The sequence below is a fragment of the Thalassophryne amazonica genome, chromosome 12 (assembly GCF_902500255.1).
Source record: "Thalassophryne amazonica chromosome 12, fThaAma1.1, whole genome shotgun sequence".
In the NCBI taxonomy this organism is placed as follows: Eukaryota; Metazoa; Chordata; class Actinopteri; order Batrachoidiformes; family Batrachoididae; genus Thalassophryne; species Thalassophryne amazonica.
Window position 1 is genome coordinate 16,552,658 of NC_047114.1, and position 16,696 is coordinate 16,569,353.

The window sequence follows — 16,696 nt, forward strand, 5'->3', positions numbered from 1 at the left end:
TTTCGGTCGTGTTTGTTTGTCTGTTTGTTTGTCAACAGGATAACTCAAAAAGTTTTGAACGGATTTTGATGAAATTTTGTGGAGTGGTTGGAAATGACAAGAGGAACAAGTAATTAAATTTTAGTGGTGATCCGGATCACGATACGGATCCAGGAATTTGTTAAAAGATTCTTCACCATTGCGGGATAGGGGGAATTTTGACATTCTACTTTCTAACTCCACAAAAACAAGGCAGAAAGGCTTGAAAAAAATTAGGGTGTAACATAGTCAAATGTTCTATCAAACAACAAAGTTTGGTGATGATCGGATCCAGATTCCGGATCTGGTGATCCAGAATATGCAAAAATATAGGGAAAATAGAAAATGTGTCAGTGTGAGGTGACAAATGAAGTAAGAGATGCACAACTAACACCAAACTGTAGCTGAATCTGTACTGATTCAGTAAGGTGTCATCAGATTTGATGTAGCTTCAAATGTTATGGAGTTAGATCCAGAAGAAAACCACCATTACCAAAAAATCATTTTTATACAATAACTTTTGAACTAATAAAGACATAAAAGTGATTCCAAGTTATCGTGGTATGTTTTCATGGTCAAGGATGTCAAATATATAGGAAAGAAAAGTGTATGTATCATAGTTTTGGTTGTAACACTGAATTGTTGAATAGATCACTGTGCCAAGGAGGGAATCTCTTTAGGGTCAGTGACCCTATGGCCTTGGCGGAGGTTTGCACTCTCTCGGCTACGCCTCGTCTAATATAACTTTTCTTCATCCAATGTTTCTCTATGTTGGACGACTTGCCATCCATCGTTATGTTCTCCACCCCCCTCCCAAATTAAGCAAACAACAAAGAGTCACGTAAATTAGATCAATTTATTTTGCTGTGAACAGCATATGATTGATTCTGATGCAATGAATGTTTCTAAAACGTCAGTAGTGTGCTTGTCTACCTTCTTATTGTTTTTACCATCATTGGAGTTCAATATTTCCACCAGTTCCTCCTCTGTGAACTCAGCAAACCTCGCTGGCAGACGATTTTCTGCTGTTAACGTTTGTTGCCATTTTTTCAACCAGCGTCTGTCAGCTAGCTCCTGACCTTCGTATGCCGCGCTCTGATTGGCTAGCTGTTGGCAGTAAGCTCTAACGCTATTGGTCAGTGGGAACATATCCAATATAACTTTTGGTCGTAGCCTTTTTGGATCCTTTTGGATCCAACATAACTTTCTGGCGCCAAGCATGCCAAAATACAGGTAAATGATGGACAGAAAGGCTAATCTGTGATTGGCTATTGCAATCTGACTGGAGAACATATATATGTTTGGATATGTGAATCGATCTGTGGTAATTAACATGAGAATCGATTTAAAATCGGTGAATCGATCTTTTCAACCCAGCAATATTTCTAACAATTGGCATAAGCTACTCTTTACTGAAGAAAAACCAGACACAGATTTTATACTGTTCCATTTTAACCCAACCCGGTTGACCTGGACGTCTTTGTCAAAAATTGTTGTTGTGCTGATCCACCAAAAATCAATATACTCTCTATGCCTGTGTTGAAGTTAAGACCACCTAAGTCAAGTCCAAGACTAAAGCAGGGCAAGACCAAGTGGAGACCAGGACTGTGGAACATTTTTTATTATAAAAACACTACATACAGACAAACATGAAGAACTAAATCAACTAAACCATTTTTATTTAACACCTTTTCCAGACCATCAACCAAACACAACACAGTATTTGAATAAGTGTCAAGTTTCGTGGTGACTCTGAACTTCCCCTGGAAACCATCACTAAGCACTGAAAGTATAAAACAAATACTAAAAACGGTAGTTTTCTTTGCCTTTTCTGAGCCAGCAACAAGACTTGTATAAATGTGATTTCCTGAGACCAAACATAAAGCTTGAACGAGCTGTAAATAGGTTACACTGAGCTCTGTCTTAGTATGTATTATAATTATACCGTGGAATCTTTCAGCAAGCACAAAATAAAAATATAAGCAGTGTATTGTAATTTATGGAAAGTTTTGAAACTTATGAACAATCACTGAGAATGTGAATGACATTTTTGTTGAACAGATTAAACTTAATTTTTGGGTGAAGAATGCTTGTCCTTCAAAAGAGGTCTGAACTCAACTTTTGGAATTTTTCAAAGCAACATAAGATACCAGTACCTCATTCAAAGAGGTCAACAGTCAGTGGCTGAAATTAACAATACCCCTGCTGGCTGAAACCTTCACAAATCTCAAGACAAAGACCGATCTCGAGTATTCCAACTCAGAACTCAGGAACAGGCTTCTGATAATGGTTCCCCCAGTCAAAGTAACTTCCTAAGAATATCATTTCCAGCTATGTTTTATTATAAACAAATTACATTTTGTCTAAATATAAGCATGAAAATGTTGGGGCCGGACATCTAAAACAAATAAATAAACATTTCTTTGATATAAAACAGCTGGGTTTTGCTTAGATTTGCTCTCACACACTTCCTGGATCACTATTAGACGAAGTTTCCTTGCCAGGAATATTTAGGCCAGGGGTGGCCAAGTTCGGTCCTCGAGAGCCACATTCCTGACACTCTTAGTTGTCTCCCTGCTCCAACACACATGAATCCAATGAAAGACTCGTTAGCAGACTTTTAATGAGCCTTTCATTGGATTCAGGTGTGTTGGAGCAGGGAGACAACTAAGAGTGTCAGGAATGTGGCTCTCGAGGACCGAACTTGGCCACCCCTGATTTAGGCTAAGTTAGGAGCTCTTTGAGAAGCTTTGTGGATACAGGCCCTGAGTTTTGGCTTGGGACTAATCATGGTGAAGGCTATAAAATTGACACAAGTTCTTGCAGTATTCAGTAGTCATATGTGGAGTGGGGCGTCCTCTGAGATGTGGACCTGGTGCTCTGGCTGCTGAAGCTGATGTGTTTCTTCAGACAGGGGATTCTCTTTCCCAGCAGCATAAGGAAGTGCCTCTGGAACTTCTTCCCCAAAAAGGTGTAAAATACGGGACTGATGCAACAGTACAAGTAGGCGATGTTGCGTGTGACATACATCACGTAGTCCAGCCTGTCTGAGACGGCGCAGTCGGGTGACGGTCCACCGACAGTGATGTGAACAGCTTGGAGGAGGATGACAATGTTGTAGGGTGTCCAGCAGATGAAGAAGGTCAAGATGATGACAAATATGAGCTTGATGGCACGACACTTATCCGCCATCCGTGTGGACAGGATGCGGATGGTGATACTGATGTAGCAATAAATCACCATGAGCAGAGGGATGAGAAAGAAAAGAAAGAACTGCTGGTAGTAAGTCACCAAACGCCAGCGATCCATGATGCTCTTATGGAAGCCAGACTCATCACATATCAGTCCGTTCAAAGGACTCTTCCACACGTTTTGGAGAACCAGCTCTTTGACGCTTGCAAATATACTAATGCACCAAACTGCTACTGATGCACTGATGGCATAGGCTTTCTTCCTGCTCTTGGCAGCGGCAACTGCATGCACCACGGCAAGATACCGGTCAAAGGTCATAAGCGTGAGGAAGAGGATGGAACTGTAGAAGCCAATCAAATAAGCACTGCTGACCAGCTTGCACATGGCCACGCCGAAGATCCACTCAGACATGTGGTACGTGGCCCAGAAGGGCAGACTAGAGGCAAACAGGAAGTTTGACAGAACCAGATTGAGGAGAAAAATGTTCGTCACCGTGTTGAGCTTCTCATACTTGAAAATTATGATGAGAACGAGCCCGTTGCCCAGGTAACTGAGGAGGAAGTTTATCCAGTAGAACAGTGGGATGACTGTTGCACCAAAGTTATTGGCATCAGTTTTAGCACAGAGTTTGACTGCTTCACTGACCACATAGGATGAGTCAGTGGTATCGTAGGTGTCATTGAACAGGCCGAGGAAGTCCAGGTAGTTGCCCTGACCCTCATCCATGGCAACGCTTCTTCCTGTGGCACAACACAGTAACAATTACACAAATATAGAAACAATCACACAAACGCTCACATGCAGATTTCTGTCTTAAACCAGTCTCCCATCACTGATATCTGGCCCCTGATTGTGTACATTTTTGGTGCAAGACAAAAGTGTAATCTATGCTGAAAGGAGCATTGGTGAACCTTGTGAGCAACTCAGAAAGCATTAAACTTGTTTTTTTTTTTAAATCACATCCCAGTGACAATTTTGTGCAATTTATGTGTAATATGTGTCTTTTTGTTTAATTTTACAGATGACTTTGCAGTTTTTTCATTTCATAAGTGTATCTTGAAATAAATCATTTCTACTTGAATATGGATTTAGCTGCTCAGTTATTTTGATGCCAGGCTACGGTTTGAGGTAAAATTAAAATACAATGCAGACTGTTTTCTGTTCTGGAGTGAGTGATGAGTGATTTCTTTGGAATGGGGTGAAAACTGACCACAGTGGGTAGTGATCACGTGTGCTTGGTCTGCAGTGGCTGTGTGTGGGGCAGCTGTGAGAGAGCATGACTCCGTGAGGCACATGGCTCCGTGAGGTGCACAGCTCCACTCATCATTCTTGCAAAAGCGTAGCTATCATACATGTGTATCAATCAATCAACTTTTTTCTTATATAGCGCCAGATCACAACAAACAGTTGCCCCAAGGCGCTCCATATTGCAAGGCAAGGCCATACAATAACCATGAAAAACCCCAACGGTCAAAACGACCCCCTATGAGCAAGCACTTGGCCACAGTGGGAAGGAAAAACTCCCTTTTAACAGGAAGAAACCTCCAGCAGAACCAGGCTCAGGGAGGGGCAGTCTTCCGCTGAGACTGGTTGGGGCTGAGGGAAAGAACCAGGAAAAAGACATGCCGAGAAGGGGGGCAGAGATCGATCACTAATGATTAAATGCAGAGGGATGCATACGGAGCAAAAAAAGAAAGAAACAGTGCATCATGGGAACCCCCCCACAGTCTACGTCTAAAGCAACATAACCAAGGGATGGTCCAGGGTCACCCGATCCAGCCCTAACTATAAGCCTTAGCGAAAAGGAAAGTTTTAAGCCTAATCTTAAAAGTAGAGAGGGTATCTGTCTCCCTGATCTGAATTGGGAGCTGGTTCCACACGAGAGGAGCCTGAAAGCTAAAGGCTCTGCCTCCCATTCTACTCTTACAAACCATAGGAACCACAAGTAAGCCCGCAGTCTGAGAGCGAAGCGCTCTAATGGGGTAATATGGTACTACGAGGTCCCTAAGATAGGATGGGACCTGATTATTCAAAACCTTATAAGTAAGAAGAAGAATTTTAAATTCTATTCTAGAATTAACAGGAAGCCAATGAAGAGAGGCCAACACGGGTGAGATATGCTCTCTCCTGCTAGTTCCCGTCAGTACTCTAGCTGCAGCATTCTGAACCAACTGAAGGCTTCAGTTGATATCTATGTGGCAAAAGTAGATGACGGTGGACACATGGGTACAACATGCAGTAACAGGGACTTCCTGTTCTGTGAGCAGAAGCAGGAAGGTCATGGGATCGCTTCCCACCTGGTCCTTTCTGGAGTTTGCATACCTCACACTTCCAGAACATGCAGGATAGGTGAACTGGTGACTCTAAATTGAGTGTATTTGAGCGTGTATGTGTGAATGTGTTTGACCGTCTATGTGTGGCCCTGTGCCCAGGGTGTACCCCGCCTCCCGCCCTTTGACTGCTGGAATAGGATCCAGCTCCCTGTGACCCTTGATTGGAGTAAGCGGGTATAGAAAACTGATGGATGGATGATGTAAATGAAGTCCAAGACATATTCAGTGACTTCGAAATGTTCATGTGACCAGTCCAAAGAAAACTGGCTATAAAAGTGATCATTTACTTGTGTTACAATAAAGTGTACAGTTACTTTTGCATGCCATCATTTTGGATCATTTCTGGCTTTATTTTGTTTGTCATGTTGTAGAAAATAGTTTTCACTGTGAGTTTAAAGGGCATCATTTTAAACATGTTTATATGAAGAAGCCTGATTTTTTGTTCTTTAAGTTTGATGTCACTCGAACATTCAGATGTGTCAAAGCTCCAGGGTTCACAAACTTTTTCTTGCCACGTTATTACAGAAACATTCACATATTTAAAGTTGACACAAAGACAGAATTTTTAATATGGTGTGTGTATGTGTTGCTGATGCATTCATGAGTTCTTTTTTCCACATAATACAGAACAGAAACTGCTGATGGCTGCAGCTGAAATATCCTGAGTGTGTCAGTATGTTTGCAATACATGTTCAATACATGTTGCAAAAAATGATTCCTAATATGCGACACTCTGATGGTGCATTTTGGAATATTTCACAGCAGCATAAAATCCTGCTCTCCAGAGAACAATGGTGGATTTACTCAATTTAAATGTGGAAATGGATGAGTGGCCCAGCAAAGCCTAAAAACAGTAGTTTATAGTAGTACATTTTAAGTGAATTACAAATAATTTTATTTAGAATGTACTTGAAACAAAATAAATATGAAACCTTTGATATTTATTTTCTCCTTACTGTCTCTATGGCAGTGGTAGATTCAAGCACATCGCCCGGGCCAATCAAACTCCAGGTTACTCATCCAATCACCCATATCAGACATATGTATCCTTCTGAGTACCAAACATAAATTAAGATAACATAAAAGGATAAATGTATGAATACATGTAAAAAACTATAAACAAATGGATAAAAGTATAACATCCTCCAGCATTAGCAGCACACTGGCGAGGAGGAGCTAAACAGCTTCTTTGCCAGGTTCGAGACTATCACCACACACCTGCAGTCACTGCCTCCCCCTGGTTCCAGCAGCTCACCCCTCTCTCTCCAGGAGCATGAGGTGAGGAAAAATCTAAGAGCAGTGAACCCCAGGAAAGCTGTTGGCCCTGACGGTATCCTGGAGCTGTGATTAAAGCATGTGTAGACCAACTAGCAGGGATCCTCACCAAATTCTTCAACCTCTCCCTGACACATGCCACCATTCCCACATGTCTGAAGGCCTCCACTCTTGTCCCCATCCCCAAAAAACCTGCCATAGACAGCCTGAATGATTATAGACCCATCACCCTGATGGGTCATGAAGTGTAAGTTGTAATCATGAATTGCCTGGAGTGATCACTCTTCCAGAACATCAGAGACTACCTCTCTCCCTCCCTTAACCCACACCAGTTTGCTTACATGGCAAACCGGTCTACGGAGGATGCCATCGCCGTCACTCTCCACATAGTGCTGAGCCACCTTGAGAACAAGAAGAGCTATGTGAGGATGCTCTTCGTGGACTACAGCTCAGCATTACCACCATCATACAGGACATTCTCATCACCAAACTGCTGAAACTATAGACCCAATCCCCACGTGTACCTGGGTTAAAAAGATTCTGACCAGCTGCTCACAGTTTGTGAGACACGGCCCCACCACACCTCCACGCTCACACTCAGCACTGGTTCCCCTCAAGGCTCTGTTCTAAGCCCGCTCCTGTATGCCCTGTACACCTACTCTCCAACCTGCCCAACCAACTGAATTATAAAATATACAGATGATACCACAATGATTGGACTCATCTGCAGAGGTGTAAAACTCCGGCTTCAGAAAGTAAAAACCCTCCCATGTATTGCTTATACCTGTGCACCTAAAACAGGTGATCTCAATAATAAGCTCATCCACCTGCCTGAAGAGCTGAACTAATTACAATCAGCTGGTTTATTAGGATGAGGGAACAAATATGTGGCTGGACTTTTACTTTCTGAAGCCGGAGTTTTACACCTCTGCTCATCTGCAACGGGGATGAGACAGCATACAGGGCCAAGGTGGCGAAACTGTCGCTCTGGTGCTCAGAGAACAAGCTGACCCTGAATGTTCATAAGACAAAAGAACTCTTCTTGGACTTCAGAAAAAACAGACCGGGCCACGCCCCCTCCTTATAAATGGAGAACAGGTGGAAACTGTCACCACCTACAGGTTTCTGGGCACTCACATCTCCATAGACCACACCTGGACCTCCAACATCAAGGCTCTGGTTAAGAAGGCTCAGTAGCAGCTACACTTCCTACATGTCCTCAGGAAGAACAACCTGGAGACAAAGCTGTTGCTGGCTCCATGGAGAGCATACTGACATACTGTCCGAGTGAGTGGTACGCGGGCTTCACAGCTGAAAACAGGAAAGCAGGGCAGAGGGTCATAAACACTTCCAAAAAGTTCATCGCTGCCCTCTGCCCAACCTGGCAACCATTGCCACATCCTAAGGAGATGTGGCCTAAGGAGAACCAAGGTCATCACAAGAGACCCCACACACTCTGCTCACCCCCTGTTTCATCTGTTGCCCTCCAGGAGACACTACAGATCAACAAAACCCACACCAGCAGGCTGACAAACAGCTTCATCGCTTCATCCTCTGATGCAGTCGAGGGCGGGTGGCCCGGCGGCCCGGTCCGCGCTCACAGCCTCTGGCTGTTGGGACATAGAACGTCACCTCGCTGGGGGGGAAGGAGCCTGAGCTTGTGTGGGAGGTTGAGAGATACCGACTAGAGATAGTCGGGCTCACCTCCATGCACAGTTTAGGCTCTGGTACCCAACTCCTGGAGAGGGGCTGGACACTCCACTTTTCTGGCGTTGCCCACAGGGAGAGGCTGGGGTAGCATTGCTTATTGCTCCCCAGCTCAGTCGCCATGTGTTGGAGTTCACCCCAGTGAACGAGAGGGTCACGTCCCTACGCCTTCGGGTCAGGACAGGTCTCTCACTGTTGTCTCAGCCTACGGGCCGAGTGGCAGTGCAGAGTACCCGACCTTCTTGGAGTCCCTGGGAGGGGTACTAGATAGCGCTCCGACTGGGGACTCCATTGTTCTCCTGGGGGATTTCAATGCCCACGTGGGTGGTGATAGTGAGACCTGGAGTGGGGTGATCGAGAAGCACGGCCTCCCCGATCTGAACCCGAGTCGTGTTCAACTGTTTGATTTCTGTGCTAGTCACAGTTTGTCCATCACGAATACCATGTTCGAGCACAATCGTGTCCATAAGTGCACATGGCACCAGGACACCCTGAGCCGGAGGTCGATGATCGACTTTGTAGTTGTATCATCTGACCTTCGGCCACATGTCTCGGATACTCAGGTGAAGAGAGGGGCTGAGCTGTCAACCGATCACCACCTGGTGGTGAGTTGGATCTGCTGGGAGGGGAGGAAGCCAGTCAGACCTGGCAGGCCCAAACGTATCATGAGGGTTTGCTTGGAATGACTGGCGGAACCCTGTGTCAGCGAGGTCTTCAACACCTACCTACAGGAGAGCTTCTCCCAGATCCCGGAGGAGGCTGGAGACATGGAGTCTGAGTGGACCATGTTCTCCACCTCCATTGTCAATGCGGCCGCTCATAGCTGTCGTCGCAAGGTCTCTGGTGCCTGTTGCGGCGGCAATCCCCCAACCCGGTGGTGGACGCCGGACATAAGGGATGCCGTCAAGCTGATGGAGACCTACTTGTCTTTGTTGGTAAGTGGAACCCCGGAGGCAGCTGACAGGTACCGGCAGGCCAAGCGTGCTGCAGCCCGTGCGGTCGCAGGGGCAAAAACCTGGGGAGGCCATGGAGGAGGACTATCGGTCTGCCTCGAAGAAATTCTGGCAAACCGTCCGACGCCTCAGGAGGCGGAAGCAGCTCTCCACCAGCACTGTTTATGGTGCGGGTGGGGAGCTGTTGACCCTGACTGGGGATGTTGTCGGGCAGTGGAAGGAATAATTTGAGGATCTCCTCAATCCCATCGTCACGTCTTCCGAAGAGGAAGCAGAGACTGAGGACTCAGAGGCGGACTCATCCATTACCCAGGCCTAAGTCACCAAGGTGGTCAGAAAGCTCCTCGGTGGCAAGGCTCCTGGGCTGGATGAAATCCATCCTGAGTACCTTAGGTCTCTGGATGTTGTGGGACTGTCTTGGTTGACATGCCTCTGCAACATCGCGTGGCGGTCGGGGACAGTGCCTCTGGATTGGCAGATGGGGGTGGTGGTCCCTCTGTTTAAGAAGGGGGACCGGAGGGTGTGTTCCAACTATAGGGGGATCACAATCCTCAGTCTCCCCGGTAAGGTCTATTCCAGAGCACTGGAGAGAAGAATTCGACCTATAGTCGAACCTCGGATTCAGGAAGAGCAGTGTAGTTTTCGTCTTGGTCGCGGCCCACTGGACCAGCTCTACACCCTCCATCGGGTGCTCCAGGGTTTCATGGGAGTTTGCCCAACCAGTCCACATGTGCATTGTGGATCTGGAGAAGGCATTCGACCATGTCCCTTGGGGCACCCTGTGGGGCGGGGGGGAGGTGCTCCGGGAGTACGGGGACTGGGGTCCTTTGCTAAGGGCTATCCGGTCCCTGTATGACCGCAGCAGGAGCTTGGTTCGCATTGCTGGTAGTAAGTCAAACCTGTTTCCAGTGCACGTTGGCCTCCGCCAGGGCTGCCCTTTGTCACCGGTTCTGTTCATTACCTTTTTGGACAGAATTTCTAGGCACAGCCAGGGTGTAGAGGGGGTCCGGTTTGAGAACCACAGAATCTCATCTCTGCTGTTTGTGGAAGATGTGGTTCTGTTGGCTTCGTCAAATCAGGACCTTCAGCATGCACTGGGGCGGTTTGCAGCCGAGTGTGAAGCGTCCGGGATGAAAATCAGCACCTCCAAATCCGAGGCCATGGTTCTCGACCGGAAAAAGGTGCCTTGCCCTCTTCAGGTCGGTGGAGTGTCCTTGCCTCAAGTGGAGGAGTTTAAGTATCTCGGGGTCTTGTTCACGAGCGAGGGAGGTACGGATGGAGCGTGAGATCAACAGACGGATCGGTGCAGCGACTGCAGTGATGCGGTCGCTGTATCGGACCGTCGTGGTGAAGAGAGAGCTGAGCAGGGGTGCAAAGCTCTCAATTTCCCGATCGATCTATGTTCCGACCCTCACCTATGGTCATGAGATTTGGTTCATGACCGAAAGAACGAGATCGCGAGTACAAGCGGCCGAGATGAGTTTCCTCCACAGGGTGGCTGGGCACTCCCTTAGAGATAGGGTGAGGAGCTCGGTCACTCGGGAGGAGCTCGGAGTCGAGCTGCTGCTCCTCCACGTCTAAAGGAGCCAGCTGAGGTGGCTCAAGCATCTTTTCCGGATGCCCCCTGGACGTCTCGCTGGAGAGGTGTTCCGGGCACGTCCCACTGGGAGGAGGCCCCGGGGAAGACCCAGGACACACTGGAGGGACTACATCTCTCGGCTGGCTTGGGAACGGATCGGAGTGCCCCCAGAGGAGCTGGGGGAGGTGTGTGTGGATCGGGAGGTCTGGGCGGCTTTGCTTGAGCTGCTGCCCCCGCGACCCGACTCTGGATAAAGTGGATGGATGGATAAAAGAACTATAAAAAGTGTGCTGAAAAAGTCAGCTGGTTCGCGGAGCTGAGCACAGTTTGTTTCTATCCGCTCAACTCCATCAAAATCCTTCAGTATTAATCCAGAGTTTCTTGCATGAGCCTGGCTGAAGATACATTTAGAAATTTATGGTTTATTTTACAGTTGAAAGGCTTCATGTTTCCAAAAAGTTCGAAGTTCTTAGCAGGAAAACGGGGAGCGAAAGAGAGGGAGAAAGAGGGAGGGAGAGAGAGGGAATGTGCACGAGAGACAGAGAGAGAGAGTGAAAGACAGATAGAGCAAGAGAGGGAGACAGAGAGGACTTTTTATTATATTTTTTTGCTCCTGCACTTGCTTTGACAATGTAAATGTATGTTTCAGTTGAAACTGAATTGAGAGGGAGACAGAATTGCCCGGGCATGAGAGACGGAGGGGTGTCTCAATTCTCTTTTTGGAGCGAGGAGGAGGGGTAGGGGGAGGGCTTTAAACCCCTCCGTTTGGAGTGAATCTGGATGCACACTCCATTTGGAGGGGTAAGAGGAGCTTACTGCTGTCTCCGAAAAAACAAACATGGCACCGAAAGAGTCGCACAAATGAAGCAGCTTTCATTACAAATTACGCTGTTTAGAAAGTTATAACTTGTGAAAAAACTTTACAGGCAGTTGTCTATGACAGCAACATGTAATGTCGCTCATGCGCTGAGGCGCTATAATGCAGATAATACACACGAACGCTATGATAAGACACTTTTATATCTCACAATGAAGAAAATCATGATAAAAGACAAGCACGTTAATTTGTATGTTCATAAATATTTGGATAATATCAATCCCTGCTGTTGGATTTCAAGGTCTGTAACGTGTGTGTATGTTATAAACAAACAGGGAGCCCTGAGCACACTCATCTCCTAATAAGCTTTCAGGCAGAAAATGAGAAGTTTCATCAGTGTTCGAAAATATATACACACATGTATATGTGTAACACATAACCTGACGTCCTAATAGACTGATATTATTTGTCAAGGAAATTTCTAAAGGAAATAGGGCTGGATGCAAAAAATGGGAGAATTTAAAAAAAAATATATATATAAGGTTAACAGAACTAGATGCAGCCCATAACATACATACAGGTGCTGATCATATAATTAGAATATCATGAAAAAGTTGATTTATTTCAGTCATTCCATTCAAAAAGTGAAACTTGTATAATGTATACATTCATTGCACACAGACTGATATATTTCAAGTGTTTATTTATTTTAATTACTAATTAATTACTAATTAATTACTAATCAATCAATTAATGATTAATCAAACTATTAATTAGTACTATTATTGATTAATTATTATTAGTGTTATTAACATTAATTAATTACTAATTAATTAATTATTAATACCTTTAATTATTATTATTATTATTATTATTATTATTATTATTATTATTATTATAAATGACAAATTAATTACATTAATTAACATGACACGATTGTGATGCGTCAAAGAAATCTGCGACTTCTGTTTCTTTGCAGTTACACAGAAAGGCGAGAAAATAAAAAGAGCAAACAGGTTACTGCAACAAGTTGCATTTTGGTTGCCATGTTAACAAACAGTGAAGACGGCAGTTTGACACGTGCATTTTTTTTTCTCCTAAGGCGGAGGGGTGTCTCAATTCATAGAGGCATACCACTTCGCCTTACCCCTTGTTTTAAAGGGGTTGGCGTGGGGGTAGGGCCAAGGGGAAGTGGAAGGGGTAAAAACGAAAATTGAGATTGGGGGTCAGAGAGAGAGTTGGACAGAGACAGACAGACAGAGAGAGCACTGTCTTTTCTCTTTTAATCCTGTAAAAGTTTATAAATAAAAGTACTTAATTCTTTCACCAAAATATCAAATCTAGGCTTGCATCTTAGATACACCTTCTGGCAAACTGCAGCTGAACTTTCAGGTCTCCTTTTTAAGAAAATCTTCCTCTAAACACTTCATCATGAAGCTGTATAACTGGGGATACAAAATATCCTCATTAAATCAACAACAATGACAATAATAATATTAAAGCAAACTTTGGTATCGGAATAGTATCTGTATCTGCAGATATCCAAATTCAGGTATTGGGATCAGATCGGAAGTGAGAGAATGTGGATCGGTGCATCCCTACTAAAAGCGAGCTTAAATAAATAAGTCTTTAACTTTGATTTAAAAAGTGCTAGGTCAGGAATAGTGTGTAACTCAAGAGTTAGCTTGTTCCACAATCTGGAGCCAGCTACTGCAAAAGCACGATCACCCCAAAGTTTGTATTTTGACCTCGGAACATCTAAGTAAAACTGACCAGACGCCTGTAATGTCCTACTGGAGTTAAAATTTCAGACAGGTAAGGGAGTGCGAGGCCATTAATAGCTTTACAAACAAATATTAAAATCAATTCTTAAAGGAACTGGGAGCCAGTGGAGTGAGTACAGAACAGGTGTAATATGCTCACGTCTAAAAGTGTTTGTTAAAATACGGGCAGCAGCATTCTGAGCTAATTGGAGGTGTACAAGAGAAGACTGGTTAATGCCACAATAAAGTGCAATACAATAATCGAGTCTGGAGCTGATGAAAGCATGAATGCCTGTATCAAGATCACATCTACTGAGACAAGACTTTACTTTAGCCAGGAGATGAAGCTGGAAAAAAAAACTTACTTTGACAACAGAGTTTATCTGTTGATCAAACCTCAAACATCTATTAAATATCACTCCCAACTTCTTTACAGCTGGTTTAACCTAATTAGCCAGAGCACTAAAGTTTGATGTTACCATATTTGGCATGCCAGAATGTCCAAACACCAAATGGTCTCAGTTTTACCATCATTCAGGTAAAGGATGTTTTGGAACAGCCACTGCTTTACATCATGAATACAATTAAATAATGATGACAAAGCATTGCTCCCATTAGTCCTCATAGGCAGATAGATTTGCAGTTCATCCACATTTAGATGTACGAGGAAGCCGGAGCACATGGAGAGAAACAAACATGAGGAGAACAAAGCAAATGGTGTGAATACTTATGTACACATGATTCCTTAGTTTTTATTTTAATAGTAAGTCCCTTTGGCTGCTCCCTTGTTTTTGCACACAGGGTCGCCACAGCAAATCCAAGGTGGATCTGCATGTTGAATTGGCACAGGTTTTATGCCGGATGCCCTTCCTGACGCAACTCCACATTACATGGAGAAATGTGGCAGGGGTGGGATTTGAACCCGGAACCTTCTGAACTGAAACCAAGCGCATACCACTTGGCCACCAATTTGCAAAAAAAAAAAAAAAAAAAAGATATTTTTCATGTTGTCATTATGGGGTGTTGTGAGTAGAAATTTGAGGGGGAAAATGAATTCACTCCATTTTGGAATAAGGCTGTAACATAAAGTTTTTTTTATTATTATTATTTTAAAGAAGACCTGAAAGTTCAGCAACCTGAAAGTTTGCCAGAAGGTACATCTGAGATTGAAACCGAGATCTGACGTTTTGATGAAAGAACATCCTCCTCCCCCATCTACTTCATCATGAAGCTGTATAACTGGTGATACAAAATGCAAAACACGCACTATGCACAATTTCTCCAATCACAGCCACAAAAGCCTATGATTTCTTCGGGGTTGTCTGAGTGTCTTGGTGGCTTTCCTCACTCTTCTCCTTCTTGCGCAGTCACTCAGTTTTTGAAAATTGCCTACTACATACAGATTTACCATAGATGTACCATATTGTTTGCATTTCTTCATAACTGATGTAAATAAAGTTCAAGACATATTCAGTGACTTGGAAATGTTCATGTATCCATCATGTGACTTTATCAGAAGAAAACTGGCAATGAAATGGATATACCAAAGCATTCCATTACTTATGCAACCCATCCTCTTGGCTTTTACTGTATATTTTTAATTAATTCATATGAAGTTGTAGAGATTTGCTTTGAGTTTGAGTTTAAGGAAGATAATTTTTGATTTTTTTTTAATTGAGAAGCCTGATTTACATTTTGAATTTGAAATAAATAAATTAAAATGTGTGAAATACCAAGAGGCCCAATACTTTTGGAGGGCACTGTATACTGACATTAGAAAGCTTTGGAAGTCAATTCGAATCAGAAATGTGTAAAAAGAAAGAAAGGCTGACCACAATTAACCCTGTTTCTGCTAAATACGTATGTTTTGAAAGGCTTAAATTTTGTTATTTTTATATGAAAGAGGGATTATTTCTGGATATGCCCTGAACTTTGTAAGCACAAAGGTGTAACATTGAGGAAGAAATTGTTAAATTGCAAATAATAATAATAATAATAATAATAATAATAATAAAATACACTGAATGTATGTTACTAACCATAGAATGTTACCATAGCCTCCAGAGGGCAGGGTGCTCCTTAAAGTGACTTATTTTTTAGATTTTTTTTTTCATATTTTTGGTCATATTTGCATTTTTAACCATTTTTGATGTATAATATGTATTAGTTTGATAAAGTCTTTCCTAGTGTGACAACTTCAGTCTCATGGGGATTTTGCAATTATGTGAAAGTAGATCCTTTATTGCTGAATACATCTTTAGCGCCTCGTCTATTTTTATTAATTATTTATTTATTTGAATGTGTTGTAATACACTGGGTGTCTTGGGTTCATACTGACTGCAGTGAAACAGAAGTCAGAGTAAATGTTAAACTTGTTTTTTTTAGTTCCATTCTGTAGCGTATCAACTTTATCTGATTTGAGGTTGTAACACTAAGCGGTTCATGTATTTCAAATAGGACTCATACTGCTGATACTGTCAACAGACACTTGGAAAAAAAAAAACCCTAATAACCTTTTTAATCTAATAATTATTGTTGTTAATCAGTTAAGACAGTGAGATCAGGAATAAAATGAATCAATAAGTAAACATATAGTGAAGTAACAGTGGGAGTGAACTCACCGTTGGAGCCGTGGGCAGAGCGTTCAGCTGTCTGTCTGCACAGATCTCAAGGTTTTAGTGTCACAGAAGGGCAGGACTGATATATGAAGAAGAAAAAAAAAGTCTCCTAAAACATGCACACATCATACCGTGCACGTTCACATGCACACTAAACCGGCATGTTGCGTTGGATCACTATCAAACTATAAATTTGGTTACTACTGAAAAATTTCAGCTGATCTCAGCAAAGTGAGTTTGGAAGAAATGACTTCTGTGTTTATGTGTCCTCATCATTCAAAAACATACTCAGGCATTTTTATTTTGGTGCCGCATTAATGTCTCAGAAACTCTAACAGGTCCTTTAAGCCTTGGCAGAAGCCTGAACTCTAAATTACCATGGAAACGTTCTAACCCCCAAAAATATTGATAATAATGTTGTGTTTGTTTTTTAACACATTG

The 16,696-nt window shown here is 43.3% G+C and overlaps 1 protein-coding gene across 1 annotated transcript; it reads right to left on the reverse strand.

Annotated features, from left to right (window-relative positions):
* Positions 1 to 2,732: 2,732 nt before the first annotated feature.
* LOC117522321 (C-C chemokine receptor type 4-like) lies at positions 2,733 to 16,443 on the reverse strand. Its single transcript, XM_034183714.1, has 2 exons — positions 16,259 to 16,443; positions 2,733 to 3,950 (listed from the first exon to the last, which is right to left on the reverse strand). The coding sequence occupies exon 2, from the start codon at positions 3,934 to 3,936 to the stop codon at positions 2,848 to 2,850; it is 1,089 nt and encodes a 362-aa protein (XP_034039605.1). The 5' UTR covers positions 3,937 to 3,950; positions 16,259 to 16,443; the 3' UTR covers positions 2,733 to 2,847.
* Between the last annotated feature and the right edge of the window lie 253 nt (positions 16,444 to 16,696).